General features: G+C 41.7%; 1 protein-coding gene across 2 annotated transcripts in view; it reads right to left on the bottom strand.

Annotated features, from left to right (window-relative positions):
* The window catches only part of FBXL13 (F-box and leucine rich repeat protein 13), a 72,376-nt gene that overhangs the window by 53,798 nt on the left and 3,923 nt on the right, over positions 1-14,655 (bottom strand). For both annotated transcript variants that reach the window (XM_083701408.1, XM_083701409.1), the window contains exons 2-9: positions 14,032-14,135; positions 12,079-12,172; positions 8,915-8,982; positions 8,443-8,597; positions 6,661-6,770; positions 3,655-3,861; positions 2,680-2,775; positions 1,070-1,205 (exon numbers count right to left, since the gene is read on the bottom strand). In XM_083701408.1, the coding sequence (XP_083557534.1) occupies positions 1,070-1,205; positions 2,680-2,775; positions 3,655-3,861; positions 6,661-6,770; positions 8,443-8,597; positions 8,915-8,982; positions 12,079-12,172; positions 14,032-14,135 (970 nt within the window). The remainder of the gene's footprint in view (positions 1-1,069; positions 1,206-2,679; positions 2,776-3,654; positions 3,862-6,660; positions 6,771-8,442; positions 8,598-8,914; positions 8,983-12,078; positions 12,173-14,031; positions 14,136-14,655) is intronic.

Below are 14,655 nucleotides of genomic sequence, written 5' to 3'. Positions count from 1 at the left end.
GGATTTACAGGCAACTTGAAGCCAGTTGCTGCAGGAAGAGAGTATGCAACACTACGGAGTAAATGAAAAATGGGAGGGATCTAATGGTTGACATTTGAAGCTGCAACCCAAAAGCCAAACAAGTTCCAGGGGAATAAAGTGTTACTTCAGTGGCTAATAAAGTCTAAAACTGCTGAAATAGAAAAATGAGTGAATCCTGAATGGCCCCACAGAATTACTAGAACAGGAAATGGGAACCTAAAACAGGCTCAGTGATCTCCAGCAGTGCTGACCACAGCTAGTTTGGTTCCTTCTCCTTACCCCTTGCTAGTTACAAAAGGATAACCCTCATCTGGGAACTTCATTTGGGGCCTCAAAGTATGTGAATTTACATAACTGTAAACCTATTACAGTTAGCGGGTGGCGCTGTGGGTTAAACCACAGAGCCTAGGACTTGCTGATCAGAAGGTTGGCGGTTCGAATTCCCGGGACGGGGTGAGCTCCCGTTGCTCAGTCCCTGCTCCTGCCAACCTAGCAGTTCGAAAGCACGTCAAAGTGCAAGTAGATAAATAGCAGGAAGGTAAACGGCATTTCCGTGCGCTGCTCTGGTTCGCCAGAAGTGGCTTAGTCATGCTGGCCACATGACCCGGAAGCTCTACGCCGGCTCCGTTGGCCAATAAAGCGAGATGAGCGCTGCAACCCCAGAGTCGGTCACGACTGGACCTAATGGTCAGGGGTCCCTTTACCTTTAAACCTATTATACATTTTTCTGAATACAGTGGTTCCTCTGGATGCGAACGGGATCCATTCTGGAGCCCTCCTTGCATCCTGAAGTGAATGCAACCCGCATCCGTGGGTCTCAATTCGCCACTTCCGCACATCCGCATGATGTCATTTTGAGCATCTGCTCATGCCCAAGCAGCGAAACCCAGAAGTAATGCGTTCCACTACTTCCAGGTCGCTGCGGAGCGCAACCCAAAAATGCTCAACCTGAAACATATTCAACCCGAGGTATGACTGTATTTCAAAAAGATGGACACATAAACAGCAAGACAATTAAAAGAAATTAGAAATTTAATAAAATGCTTACCAATATTTTTAAAAGTAAACCAATAAAGAGTAGAACAACCACGAAGATTCAAATTCAGCACATTAGTATGCCACTTCAGCAAGATATTTCCAGCTATGTTATCTTTAATCTTCTCTTTTACTGCAGAAAAATTAATCTAAACAGAAAATATATTCCGATATAATTAACAACGAAGAGTTCTATGCATTACAAATGTTAAGGTTCATTAAATCTGTCATCCTAAAAATACAAACAATTGTTTCACTTCTGGAAGGTGAGTAGTTCAGGAGAATCAAATGAAAATACATTGAAGTCCAATGACAACAGGATATGGGTAGAGATGTACAGGACAATATCTATGCTAAATCTAGGAATCTTCCCAATACAGAGGCAGAAATTATGTGCTTCATATGCCAACAAATGCCTAGTACTGGGGTAAAGTTTCAGCCCGCAATATTGTGGCACATTGGGATAGTACTTATTTTTTTTGGGGGGGGGGTTAATCTTTCAATGAGATTGACACAAGATTTGATTTCTTCTTAATTTAAAACAAAGCTGAGTCACTACTCCAAGTCAGCTGCACTTGATGTCATTTCCATGAAACATTCTGGCCCCAATTTCCAAAGTGCTTGGCAGCCTAGCTACTGAGCACAGCTAAGCAGCCACTTGAAGAAACAGCTTAGCTTAGTTTTAAGCTTGGAGAAAGAAATTCTCCCAAACTTGTGAAAGATGATATTCTAGGGAAAGAGGTGGGGATTATGGAGAGCCCTTCAAATGTTCATTGTTAGGAATCATCCACATTTTCCATATTTACTATTCATAAATTATTCATCTGTCTTTCGCTGTTTTTCTATTCACTTTTGGTTTTTTTACAGTCTTCTACTGATTTAGTTGTGGGCCAGATTCAACTAATGAGTCCTACTATTACAACAATGTACTAGTCATAATGCTCTTTGCCTTCTTGGGCTTCCCGCAGCCAATTAGTAATGTTGAGGCTTGCTTTTGCACAGTGGTAGCATATTCCTCCTGCACAGCCAATGAATGCCGATTCCCACCCAGCAATCTTCAGCATCTGCTAAAGCAGCAGTGGTCCCCCCACCCCTTGACTGAGATCTAGGGTTCTGCACAAAATATTTTGGGCTCAGACCCCATGCTTTTCCTTGACACTCCTGTCTGAACAGCCCTGGAAAAGGCATGGGAAGCTGCATGGGGAAGGGAGAATTGGATAAAAATCTATCTCCAACCTCTGTTGGATTGAAGCCCTTTTTCAAGAACAAGGGGGCCCTTAGACTCTAAAACTTTGCCATCAATTTACATTAATCCCTCAAACATATGGGAAAGCCAGTTTTTGATTAATTGTAATTGGAATATTAGATAGCCAAATCAAAATTAGCTTATCTCTATCCAAAATGCGTATGTTTAAATAAGAGGCTATAAGAAAATTATGTCTGTGCAACAATTCTAGCCAAAGCAATCATTATATGATACATAACTATTCTCTGACAGCACTATTAAATTTGAAGGACAATAGGCCAATTTAACAAGGAGAACCATTATTTATTGGGATTTCTCTTCAATTCTTTTTTTTTTTAAATTGGTACTAAATCTTGGTTTCAAGCATCTGTACTTACATTACTCCATACTGAACCCATTTGTGTCATTGCTTTCCAATTTCGGTTAACCTGAGCACATCTTGCCAAATCAATTATAGTTAAATAATGGAAGACCTAATTTCAAAACACAAAAACACAGTAACATGCAAAGCATTACTTAAGCTTAAAACTTGTCCATTGTTGATCTTTAGCTTTTAGATTTCTCCTGGTTCAAAAAATATAGCTGCAGCATAGTGCTCTGCAATCCATGCCCATTTCCAATTGCTGCATGTAAAGTTTCTCCCACCACTGATATGTATTTTGGAACAGCACTGTATCCGAGTATTCCTTTTTCAGATGTCTCATCTCATCACTCTAAAGTGTGACTAGGATATCTAATCCTATGACATTTAGGGTAACTACTCGGAGTGATTCACCTCTTGTCATTTTACAGTGAATATCCCTCCCCCAACCACCCCAACTCACATTTTCTCCACAAGATCAACACTTGAAGGGATTCCTCTGTCTTAATGACCCCCCCCCCAACTTGAGCAGGGGGTCACTTTCACCTCTCCAACCTGGTGGGAGTGCACAGGGTGAATGCTTGCCATTGAGAAACCCAATGAACAGTAGGAAATATATATATGTTCATTTCACTCCCCACCCCACCCACTGCCTCTGCTGCTTTGGGATAAAGTATACATAAGTGGCAGCTTAGTACTGTTTAAAAACTTAATAATGCAGATAGAACATTCTAACTGGAGAATGTCCATAATGGATAAAAAGAACTATGTCTGAGGCTCCACTAGTTGGGACTCAAATGGCTCCAACAACTTGATCAAAGCTCCTGCCCTGCACTTTTCCAGGTTCTGGCAAACTTACTATATCTGCAGTGGGAAGTTGGTATCTGCTAGTCAATTTTGTGCCTTTTCCTGCCTTCAGGCTTCTCCCTTGTGGACATACCTGAGCCTTCAGAGAAGCTTGAATTAAACCTATTAAACTGTGCTTACTAACCTGGGCCACTGCTCTTTCTGGCAGTTTTGCCATATGATCTCTGCCTGATTTTATAGGTGGTGCTGATATATAATCTTCATGCCAATGTTTTAAAGAGTGACTTTTTTCTTTATCCTGTTTCTCATGCTTTTCATGTCTTTCACGTTTTTCACGTTTTTCACCATGATAGTCAACACTAAGAAAATCTTCAGAATCTTCTACTATTTGCTGCCAAATGTACACAAAAAGGACAACAAAGTTAAGTTATTCAAACTACAGTCTGGTTTTGACAAATGTAAGAAATCCGTTCTCAAACTACATGAGACTTTAAATGTGTCTTAGATACAAAGATTTTATTTTTAAAAAATATAAATTGCATCAGTTAAGGGAGGTGATAATTAATGGGCACAGAACAGGCCTCAAAGGGAAATGTAACTTTTCTTCCCTACCGTGGCCCTGAGAAAAATCGCTTTTTTGAAGCTGTCACTTCCACTACAGCTTGGATCCCATTAGTTGTCATATTTCTCAGCTAATACAATTTGCACTGAAAAAAAAGGCCTTCACATGAAAACACATGGGCACAGCAAACCCAAACTATTTTTTATTTACAACTTTGAAACTGTGAAGGGTTGGGATTAACCAACTTTTTAAGCCAAATTAAATCTTCCACCCTTCCAGTTTTGTAGACTAGTACAGAACCGAAGAGTAGTAAACCCTGCTGCATGGTCTTATATCAAAACAAAGTGGTTTCAGAATGAGATATCATGGTGGCCAATTTTTTTCTGTGTAAACTGCCCCATCTGTGCTGAACCTGTAAATCTCCTAATCTATGGACTACTGGGCAGTCATGAGGCACATAGTTTCTATGGAAATGAATCAGTATTTGCTCACTTGCATTTTTAATTACATACTTGCACCGTGCATACTCACTCAGATCAGAACAGCTGGCAAAATGTAGTAAATAGAAGGGGAAGAAATGGAGGCTGTAGTAAAGTTGGTACTGTTTAGAAATCATTCCTTGGTCAAGTAAGAAGAGTGAAGCCTTGTGGGAACGCCATCAGCCACAAGGACCCTGGGAAAGAAGTTGTGTCTCTTTAAACTCCAGACTAGCTGGCTCCTTGGCGTGAAAGGTTTATTGGAATCAAGGAAGCCTTGATTTAATGAAAGGCCTAACACCTGGGTCTGAGAGTGTGAACATCCCCCCCCCCCCCCATGATGCTATCTGTCCTTGAATTGCTTGGAAATGTGTATCTGGATAATTTCCACGGAAGGGAGGAAACCCTTTGATTTAAAGTTTGGATTCTAAATTGACCCAGCTGCCAAGGGGTAGATGGATTGACTCGGTCATTGGTGAATTTAAAAATTAATTAAGACTTATGATTGGCTTGAGAGTTATGACGCCAAGTGCGAATTGTGAATCAAAGATCAGGGAATTGTTTGAGAAGTTGCTCTCTGCCATTGCCCACTGCAATCTGCAAAGGTGCCCGTGGTGATGTCCCAAACTAATAGCCGTCGTTTCATCTTTTGAAATGGAGATCTTCAAAAGCCTTCAGTTTGCGGATTCTTAAAAGGACTTCAACTATCCTATTTGTGTTAGACTTTGTGAGTATGTAAAGTTAGCTATACTATGCAACATCTTTATTTTCTTATCTGTGACTTTCAAAAGAAGTGCCTGCTGTTTTAGCATGTTCCTTATGTTGTTTTAAAATAAACTTTTAAGAAAAGAAACTGTTTTAGTTTGTGTGCCTTCCCGGGGGAATAGCTAAGTCCTAGCCTTACGCTTGGTTACGCTCTACCGTAGAATTTCTGTCTGCAAGTCTGTGGAAACAACTTGTGGAGTGGGGGACAGCCAGGATAACGGGTCACAGCCTTCTCCCTGGGTTGTGATTCTGGGTCCCCTGGAATAGAGGGAGTGGTGGCAGCCCTACCGGGTGGAGTTTGTTCTGTTTTTGCAAAAAGTGACGTGCCTGCCAACCCTGCCCTAGGAGACCTGGTCTGGCCGGAGAGCAGAGACAGGTGAGGGAGGGGCAAGTGGCTGGGGGGTAACATTACTACATGGTGGCAGCGGTGGGATGCCGCTACACCTAGATTACTACAGAGGCAGTGAGAGATTTTACTTTATTGGGCTCCATGATCACTGCAGATGGTGACAGCAGTCACGAAATTAAAAGACGCCTGCTTCTTGGGAGAAAAGCAATGACAGACCTAGACAGCATCTTAAAAAGCAGAGACATCACCTTGCTGACGAAGGTCTGTATAGTTAAAGCTCTGGTTTTCCCAATACAGTCCTACCTCGGGTTACAGACACTTCAGGTTGCGTTTTTTCGGGTTATGGACCTGCTGAAAGCCCGGAAGTACCGGAACGGTTTACTTCCAGGTTTCGGTGGTCGCACATGCACAGAAGCACTAAATCATGCTTTGCACATGCGCAGAAGTGCCAAATCACAACCTGCGCATGCGCAGACGCGCTGCTGCAAGTTGCGAACGCTGCGAGTTGCGAATGTGTATCCCACACAGATCACATTCGCAACCTGTAGTGATGTATGGAAGTGAGAGCTGGACCATCAAGAAGGCTGGTCGCCGAAGAATTGATGCTTTTGAATTATGGTGCTGGAGGAGACTCTTGAGAGTCCCATGGATTGCAAGAAGATCAAACCTCTCCATTCTGAAGGAAATCAGCCCTGAGTGCTCACTGGAACGACAGATCCTGAAGCTGAGGCTCCAATACTTTGGCCACCTCATGAGAAGAGAAGACTCCCTGGAAAAGACCCTGATGTTGGGAAAGATGGAGGGCACAAGGAGAAGGGGACGACAGAGGACGAGATGGTTGGACAGTGTTCTCGAAGCTACTAATATGAGTTTGACCAAACTGTGGGAGGCAGTGGAAGACAGGAGGGCCTGGCGTGCTCTGGGCCATGGGGTCACAAAGAGTCAGACATGACTAAACAACAACAACAACAAAAAATGAATTTCTATAACATGTATTGGAAGAGCACAGAGGTAATCAAAACATCATAGAAAACATACCTCACTGTATTTTTTAGCCTTTTTAGTAAAACCAGTCTGTTTTCGCCAAGCCTTTAAGACAATCATCTGTAAAGAGCAATCAAAGATTCTCCCAAGCCTCCTTGCTGCTGCTGGATAAACAACATAAATGGAAAAGCAGAAACTTTATTAACAAGCAATAATTTCCATTACCTTTTGACTGAAGCAAGGAAGTTGGTTGACTCTCAAAGCTGGTTCAGATAGTGATCTGAACCAGCAGTCTCCAAACTTTTCGAGTTTGGGGGCTGTTGTGTGAATTATAAAATATCAGTTTCATTGACAAAAAAACTGGTGATGTTCAGAACCCATCTACTCACAAATAACCAGGTAAAAGACATAAATATACTCAGAAACAAATAAACGAAACCAAAAATAAGCAGCCCACGCCTCCCCCAAAAGCAGGCAACCCCCAACAAATAAACAGTCAAATAAACACATTAAATAATAATAATAGTAGTGGGGCCTTGGCAGGTACAAAGAGGAGAGGAGTCCAAGGGCACCATGGTGCACACAGGTATTCCATTAGGGACCCTGAGCAAACCACAGTTTTATCCTGGCCTGTTTTAACTAACTATAATAAAGATGGCTATCATATTTTTCGCTCTATAAGGCGCACTTTTCCCCTCCTAAAAATTAAGGGGAAATGTGTGTGCGTCTTATGGAGCGAATGCAGGTGGGAGGCTCTGCTCAGCACTCCCTTTAATGAGCCACGTGGAGCATGTGTGCGGCTCTTCGGGGCTTTTCCCCGAGGAGGGAGAAAGGCTGCCCTCTTCGGGGGAAAGCCCCCAAGAGCCGCACACACACTCTGTGCGCTCTTTAAGGGGAGTGCGGCTCTTAAGGGAGCCTTAGCCGCGCACAGCCTCTCCTGGGCAGGAGATGAAGGCTCCCACTGCCCGGGAGAGGCTTCGTGCGGCTATCCTATAAGCCAGGACAGCAAGTGCAGTGATCCCGCTTGCTGTCCTGGCTTGTGGGATTTCAGAATTCCCCCCCCCTTTTTTCCCTCTTCCAAAAACTAGGTGCGCCTTATGGTATGGCGCATCTTATGGAGCGACAAATACAGTAATTTGATCTTCTGAACCAGGCCTCAAAGGAAATTGATGAAAAACTGGGTTATTATTTCCTTCTTTTTTAACAAAATGAATTCAGATTTACAGTACTGTAATTTGCCTACTCATACTTGTAGATATGAAAGAAGGATTTATATCAGTGGATTTATATCTCATTCAACCAATGTTTTATCATATTTATCATATTGGTGAAGATGCTTGGAGACATGTTCTGTTGCATATGCTGTGTGTGTGTGGAATACACACACGCACACATATATATACATATCTATACAATATAAAAAACTGATGTCATTTGATAGAAACCTCATCTTTAACCTTTGCCTGATGTACAATGTAGGATAAGTAAACAGTTACTAGTAAAAGCAGCTAGATCTTGAAGGTCAAGTCACAGAAAGTTTTTCAGCCTAGTGAAGTAGATATAAGAACCATTGGGGGGGGGGGAGAGAATTATACTAATACATTTTTGAATAACCCTGGGCAAGCTGTAATGAATAAAAATGAAATATGCTTTTGGGACTTTGTAGCAGTCAAATAAAACCAATTATAGTGAGTCAAATTCCAATGTCAAAATGAATCTCACATTTTGAAAATACATTTAATGGTGCTGTTCAAGAGGCCCAAGCAGCACCTGTTGTGATCTATGAGATAGTAAATAGTTGTAACCAAATTGGCCACCTGTTAGTGCTAGACTTACTTTTGTGTTGTTCATGGCGAAACTTCACCCAATTGCTCCACTGCTGTAACTTTAACTTTAATTGTTTTTGTTCATAGAAGTGTTTTGCAAAAGCCATCTTTCTCTGAAAAATTTCCCTAGAAATTTTCCTCATAGAACAATACTCTATCCAGGCGCTGCAATTATTAAGCCACAATAAACAATATATTAATGAAGTTTTTACCTGAATGAAAGAAAATGGGAAAATGTAATTTCATAGAAAGTATATGGGGAATATATACATCTATCTATCTATCTATCTATCTATCTATCCAAACAAAATGTAAGGAGCAAATTGAAGCAACAATATATTTTTTCTAACATTTTTCTTAAAATGCCATGACTACCCAATATGTGACTTTGCACTAAATAGCCTATTTAGTATGTGATCATGTTGAATTGGAAATGAAGTACAGGTAATGTTTTTATATGCTAAAGGTAACCAAATACTTACTCAAAGCACATTCTCTTTAAGTTAATGCTGTAAAAGTCCCATGCTTTATCACATAAATCCTCAGTCATCTAAAATGTAAATGAATAAATAAAATTGCATCAAAATGGAGAATATGTACACAAATAAAACTTTCTATGTTGGTAATGCCATATAATTAATTGTAAAATGTAATTGTACATTTGTTGACAGTTATGTTAAGAGATTGAACACTAGATTCAGCCCCTCTCCAGATAATTATAACTAACTTCACTTCCATCGTCAGCTGTTACAATATTCTGATTGCATGAAATCAAACAATAATGCAACCAATGCAACTGAAATAGTTTAGATCAGGGGTGTCAAACTCAAATTCATTGGGGGCCGCATCAGCAGTTTGGTCACCCTCAAAGGGCTGGTTGTATCTGTAGGACTATGTGTCCACTCTTTATTATCATAAATTATTGTCACTGCATTCAATTATTACTGTTTTTTGTAATAGACGGTCCACTTTACATTTATTTTAAGGGTGTTTGGAGTGTGTGCGCGTGCCTCTCTTTCTCTCCCACTCACCCCCCCCCACCAGCCACCCCATGTTCCCAAAGAACAACTTGATCACGGGCATCGTCGGTCGTGGAAAGGCTGGCTGTGCAAAGATGGAGAGGGAGGCGAAATGAAGAGGAAGGGAAGCCCCGGGCTGGTGAAATCCAGCACGGAGGAGAAGATGATGCCTCCCGCAGGGCGAGTTTGCACGCCGGGAAGGATCGGGAAGCAATAGCAGGACGTGCGAGGAGAGAGGGGCTTTCGAAGCCACCCACCCTGGGAGCGGACTCTCCTTTAAAAATAAATAAATGATGATGATGGATTCTTAACATCTGGTGGGAATTTTATTTTCTCTCTCTTCCTGCTTTCTCCTGCTCCCGCCACCAAGTTCGCCGCCGCCGCCACCATCAGTATCTCTTTGCATTTGATGTGCGATTCTGGAAGGGGGGAATGCAGAGGAGTTGGAGGCAAGGCAAACGGATATAATAACGCGGAGAGTTTGGCGAGGAGAAGACGCGGATGCTCCGGATTGCTGGCTTGCTCCTGGCTGAAATCAGAAATCCGATTGCGCACTGGGTTGTGATTGGAAATCTAATCAGATCCTGGGATCGGCAAGGGGGGAGAGCGTGAGAGCAGCGGGAGGGGGGGCAGAGAGGGAGAGAAGAAAAGAAGAGCCCCAAAGTTGGCGTTTCTGAGAAAATAATTTCAGATGTTGCAAGGGGACGCGCCTCGGTGGAGGGCGGAGGGGGGGACACGGGAGACGCGGCCGTGGGAACCCCCGATGTAACGTGGACGCACATGGATCCGCTCGCAGAGAAGGAGCCGCTTGGCCGGAGCTGAGCAGACATAACAAAATCGTGTTAATAAACCAAACAGCAGCCGTTTCAGACAGACGGGGCTGCCGCTGTTGGTGGCGGCGGCAGCAAGGGAAACCTTTCGCAGAAGCCAAAAACGCTTCTCTCCCACCAAGAGGGATTCCAAGGTGGCTGAGGATTGGAAGAAAAGGGGAGTTTGGGGGGCGGGTGGGGAGGATCCAGCATCCCTGGAGAAGATCCAAGGCTGGAATAAAAAGGTTTCTCCGAGGAGAAAGACTCCCCCTCCGTGGCACGGAGAGACCTGACCTTCCGCTTGCTCTTTTTGAGCAGTGAGCGGGAGAGAGAAGCCAGCTGCCCGCCTTGCTTCGGCCCCCGACGACGAAGGCGCAAGTTGAGAGACACGGGGACATTTGAAGCAGCAGCCACGTCCTTAAGAGCGATGGGGGGAGGCGAGTAGGGAGCCGCACCATGTAAACTTTCTTGTGTCAAAAAAAAAAAGCGAGAATAAAAGGTGAAGGCTGGCGGCTGGCGGCGGCTACACGGGCCACATGACGAGGTCTGGCGGGCCGGATTCGGCCCGCGGGCCTTGTGTTTGACACCCGTGGTTTAGATTGTGAAGTAAAAGGAAATTCAACCATTGTTAAAGCAGTTCATTGTTTGAGGAAGTAAGTACAATACTCATGATCTTATGCATTTATAATAACAGCAATAACCACTGCTGCAGTTACTTCTTGTCCTTTTACACCAGGGTGGGCAGAAGATGGATCAGGATCTACTGGTAGATCTCTTGAGTAACTTGCAGTAGATCAGCAAGGATTCAGACTCCAAATTGCTTAACAAAAAGGCTTCCCTCCTCTAAATTAGGTGGTTGAGATGAAAAAGGCTTTGGGAGGGGTGGAACATAAATAGATTTTTGTGTGACAGGACTTTGAAGTTAGCTTTGGTATTGAAAATAAAATCCTGGACTAAGCTGAGAATGGGCTTGCTCAGAAACATCCTGCCTTTTAGTTCAAAGTATGCTTCCCTCTTTCCTGCCACTATTTTGCACTTTGCTCTGGTTGATGGATCTCAGAGTTATAGTAAAATAACTAGGTTGAACCCGAAAGTCTGATGTCTGCCCATGATTGTTTTACAAAAACAAAAAATAAAAGCCATCTGCCTCTATTCTCTTTTGGGCACACTTTCCCCTCCAATCACTTACTTCTAGCTGAGATTATGAAAGGGTTAAACTGCCCTCCACAATACTGATGTGCTCAAAAGGTCCATATGAGGCACCAAAAGAGGACCGGAAAGCCCAAATTATTGGCGGCACATTTTTGCCCATCAGGGGAACCATACTGGCCACATGACCCAGAAAGCTCTCTGCCGACAAACGTTGGCTCCTCAGCCTGAAGAAAGATGAGCGCTGCGCCCCATAGTCAGGTTTGACTGGACTTAACCGTCCAGGGGTCCTTTAGCTTTACTGTTCCAATTGCACAATCCATTTTCAGAACCTAAAATGAAAAGGATGCCAACAATCTGGAGGACCAACTGCAAGATTTAACTTGAAATTTTATTAAATTATTTCCTTATGCCATATTTTCTGGCAGCACAATCTTAATCATGTTTATCCAGATGTCCCTCTGAGTTTAATGGGTACAGAGTAGCAGTGTTAAGGACTGATGTTTTATATTATGAGGTCTTTGGGAGTAGGGATCTTTTTTTTCTCAATACTTTCAGACAAAGCAGAGTATGGATCCAAAAAAGTATAATTCTTTGTAAAATACATTTGAGGATAGCAACTGTTCTTACTCCACTCAGAGTTAGCCAAAAAGGTTTAGAAATACTTACCAGTTGATCATCATCCAGTCCCAAAAGGGTATGTAAATATGTATCTGAAATTGCTTTTAGTCTTAGACTTAGGTCTGGATCAATACACGTGTCCCTGGTGGGGGGTATAATAATATTACTTTTTGTATGCATCACATGATTACATAACAGTTTCCATTTTCCGTTAACACTAATAGCACCACTATTAAATTATATTAGTGAACCATAGTTTTAAAGGTGATTTCCAGATGATCTGTTTATTGAGCATTCACTCTGATTTGTTTGCAGGGAGACTAGATGATGTTATCCCACACTTTCCAGTGCATTTCCCCATGTCATTTTCCTTGCAAACAGTTTGAATGGGGGGGAAAGGGGAAGCAGATTTGTTGTGCAACTGAACCCAATCAATTTTGTGCAACCTAATTCTGCTAGTGTGTGACTGAATCCTAACCTAAAAGGGTGTGTTTCGAAGTGCCCAAAACAATTTTTGAGGTAACTAACACTTAATGTTGTGTTCAGAGACACTGGTCACATTTGTATGTAATTATAGGCCAAACTTTTGCTGTTTATCAGGAATAAGCAGCATGCTGGTGCATATCACCCTTGGTGTGAGTGGGATAGACAAACCTAAAAGCTTTGGTCTTCTGTTACATCCTAACCAGCCTGAAGCCCTGGAGCAACAAATAATGATGCTTCCTGGTTTGTTTGCTTGGACTCTTGCTAGAGGAGCAGCGAACAGGCAGCATTCACCAGCACACTGCTTATTCCTAATAAACTGCAATAAGCCAGAAAGTCTGGCATATCATTACACATGAATGCAGCCACTGTTAAATATTTATGGAATGAAATAAAAACAATAAATGTTACTACACCATGGGAAACACTGTTTTCCAAAAATCCAACTTTACTGCTGATATATTTTAAACAGTCCATTGTTTTGACAATTCTAATTCTTCTATGGTAATGTTGAAAAAAGTTTTTCGTATAGATAAGATGTAAAGCCTCTGTCTGCATATCATTGCCGGGGGGAGGAGGAATGAAGCAAATTGGACAGAACCATTCCAAATATTGCTCATTTCTGAGCAATTCTGAAACACATTCAAGCACCCTCCAAGAATAACTTGCAGAAATAACTTTTAAATTATCGCTTTTGTTGCTTGGCACAAAACCAATTACAAACTGAAACAATTCAGAAATTGAACCACAGTTCATCATTGCTATTTTCCCTATCTGGTTTCTTTCATCTTATCTCAGACTTTAACACATGGGCTGCGAACGTAGTGACTCAAAGTGTACATTTATTTTAGTTACTATTTTTAAGACATCTATATACTACTTAATTTGCATTTCTAAGCAGAAAATTCAGAAATAAAATGTGTCCTGGAGGGGCCTTCCCTGGCACCCACAAGATCCCATCTACATGGAAATTATGCTTAAACCAGCGGGTCAAGAACACTTCACGGGGGAGGTAGATGCCAAAATTCTAAACCTTACCTAGAAGTGATCCGATCATGACAATGATGGTCACAGAGATGCCCCCTACATTCAGACAACCATCTCACCATATAGAACAATGACATATGTTCTGTCTTGTATGTTGGGAGCACTGGCAACTAGAGACTGTCTTATGGTTGTCATGGAAGTAATGAGATTTGAAGTAGAACTAGAGGTGGTCTCACCATGGATGCTGAAGTTAACCAGAACTACTTTTCCCGGGTTCCTCCGACCCCAAACTCAAGGACTTGTTTTCAATTAGAGTGAAAAATGTAAGAAAAACATTAACACAAAACAGAAAGAACAGAAAAGCATTCCTCCGCCTTCACTTCATCTCTGCGGTGGAGTAGGATAAAGCTGTAGAACTTTTTTGTATTCCCACTCACTTCAGGATTGAACCCTAAATAACATTTCCCCATATTTCAGTATTCAACAGCTTGCCACACTATTTATAGTCTACAGACAAAATATCATACATACCATAAAATACTATATAGACCTTTTTCCATTACTTCTTTGAGCTTTTCTTCTAAAAACCTGAGTGGATCATCTGGACGCATAGCTAGCAGACCACACAACAGGGCCTGCAATGAAAAATCCACATTTGGAATTGTAATAAATATAACAAATACACTTGTATAAAAGTATAAGACAAACTTTTAAATATTATTACCTTTATACATTCTTCTGAAATCATTATGAGTGGCTGGGGCAACCCAATCAGATTGGTGGGGTACAAATAAAATAAAATAAAGACTGTAAATAAAATAAAATAAAATAAAAGTAAAATGATATAAAAATATTTTGTCCCTATTTAAATTGAATAGACAATATTTTTCCACGTCGTTTCATTTTGGTAAATAAATGGAAACATCTTTATTTTACAGTTGCTTTCTTCAGAATAGTTCCCTCATCCGGCTCCTCTCATCAAAGCTATCATACAAACTAAACCAGTTACACTATGATTTCAACTAACATGCAGCTCCATGATCCTCAGATGCCTGCTTCACCGATTTATAAAAGCTAGTCTGTAAATTGGGTTCTTTAATCATAACTTGATTTTTACTGGACATGTCCTTTTTGTGGGATCAATATCAGCCTCAA

Source organism: Podarcis gaigeae (assembly GCF_964106915.1).
Source record: "Podarcis gaigeae genome assembly, chromosome: 10".
NCBI classification, from domain to species: domain Eukaryota; kingdom Metazoa; phylum Chordata; class Lepidosauria; order Squamata; family Lacertidae; genus Podarcis; species Podarcis gaigeae.
The sequence above is the reverse complement of the archived record's forward strand: the minus strand, read 5'-3'. Positions and strand labels throughout refer to the sequence as shown.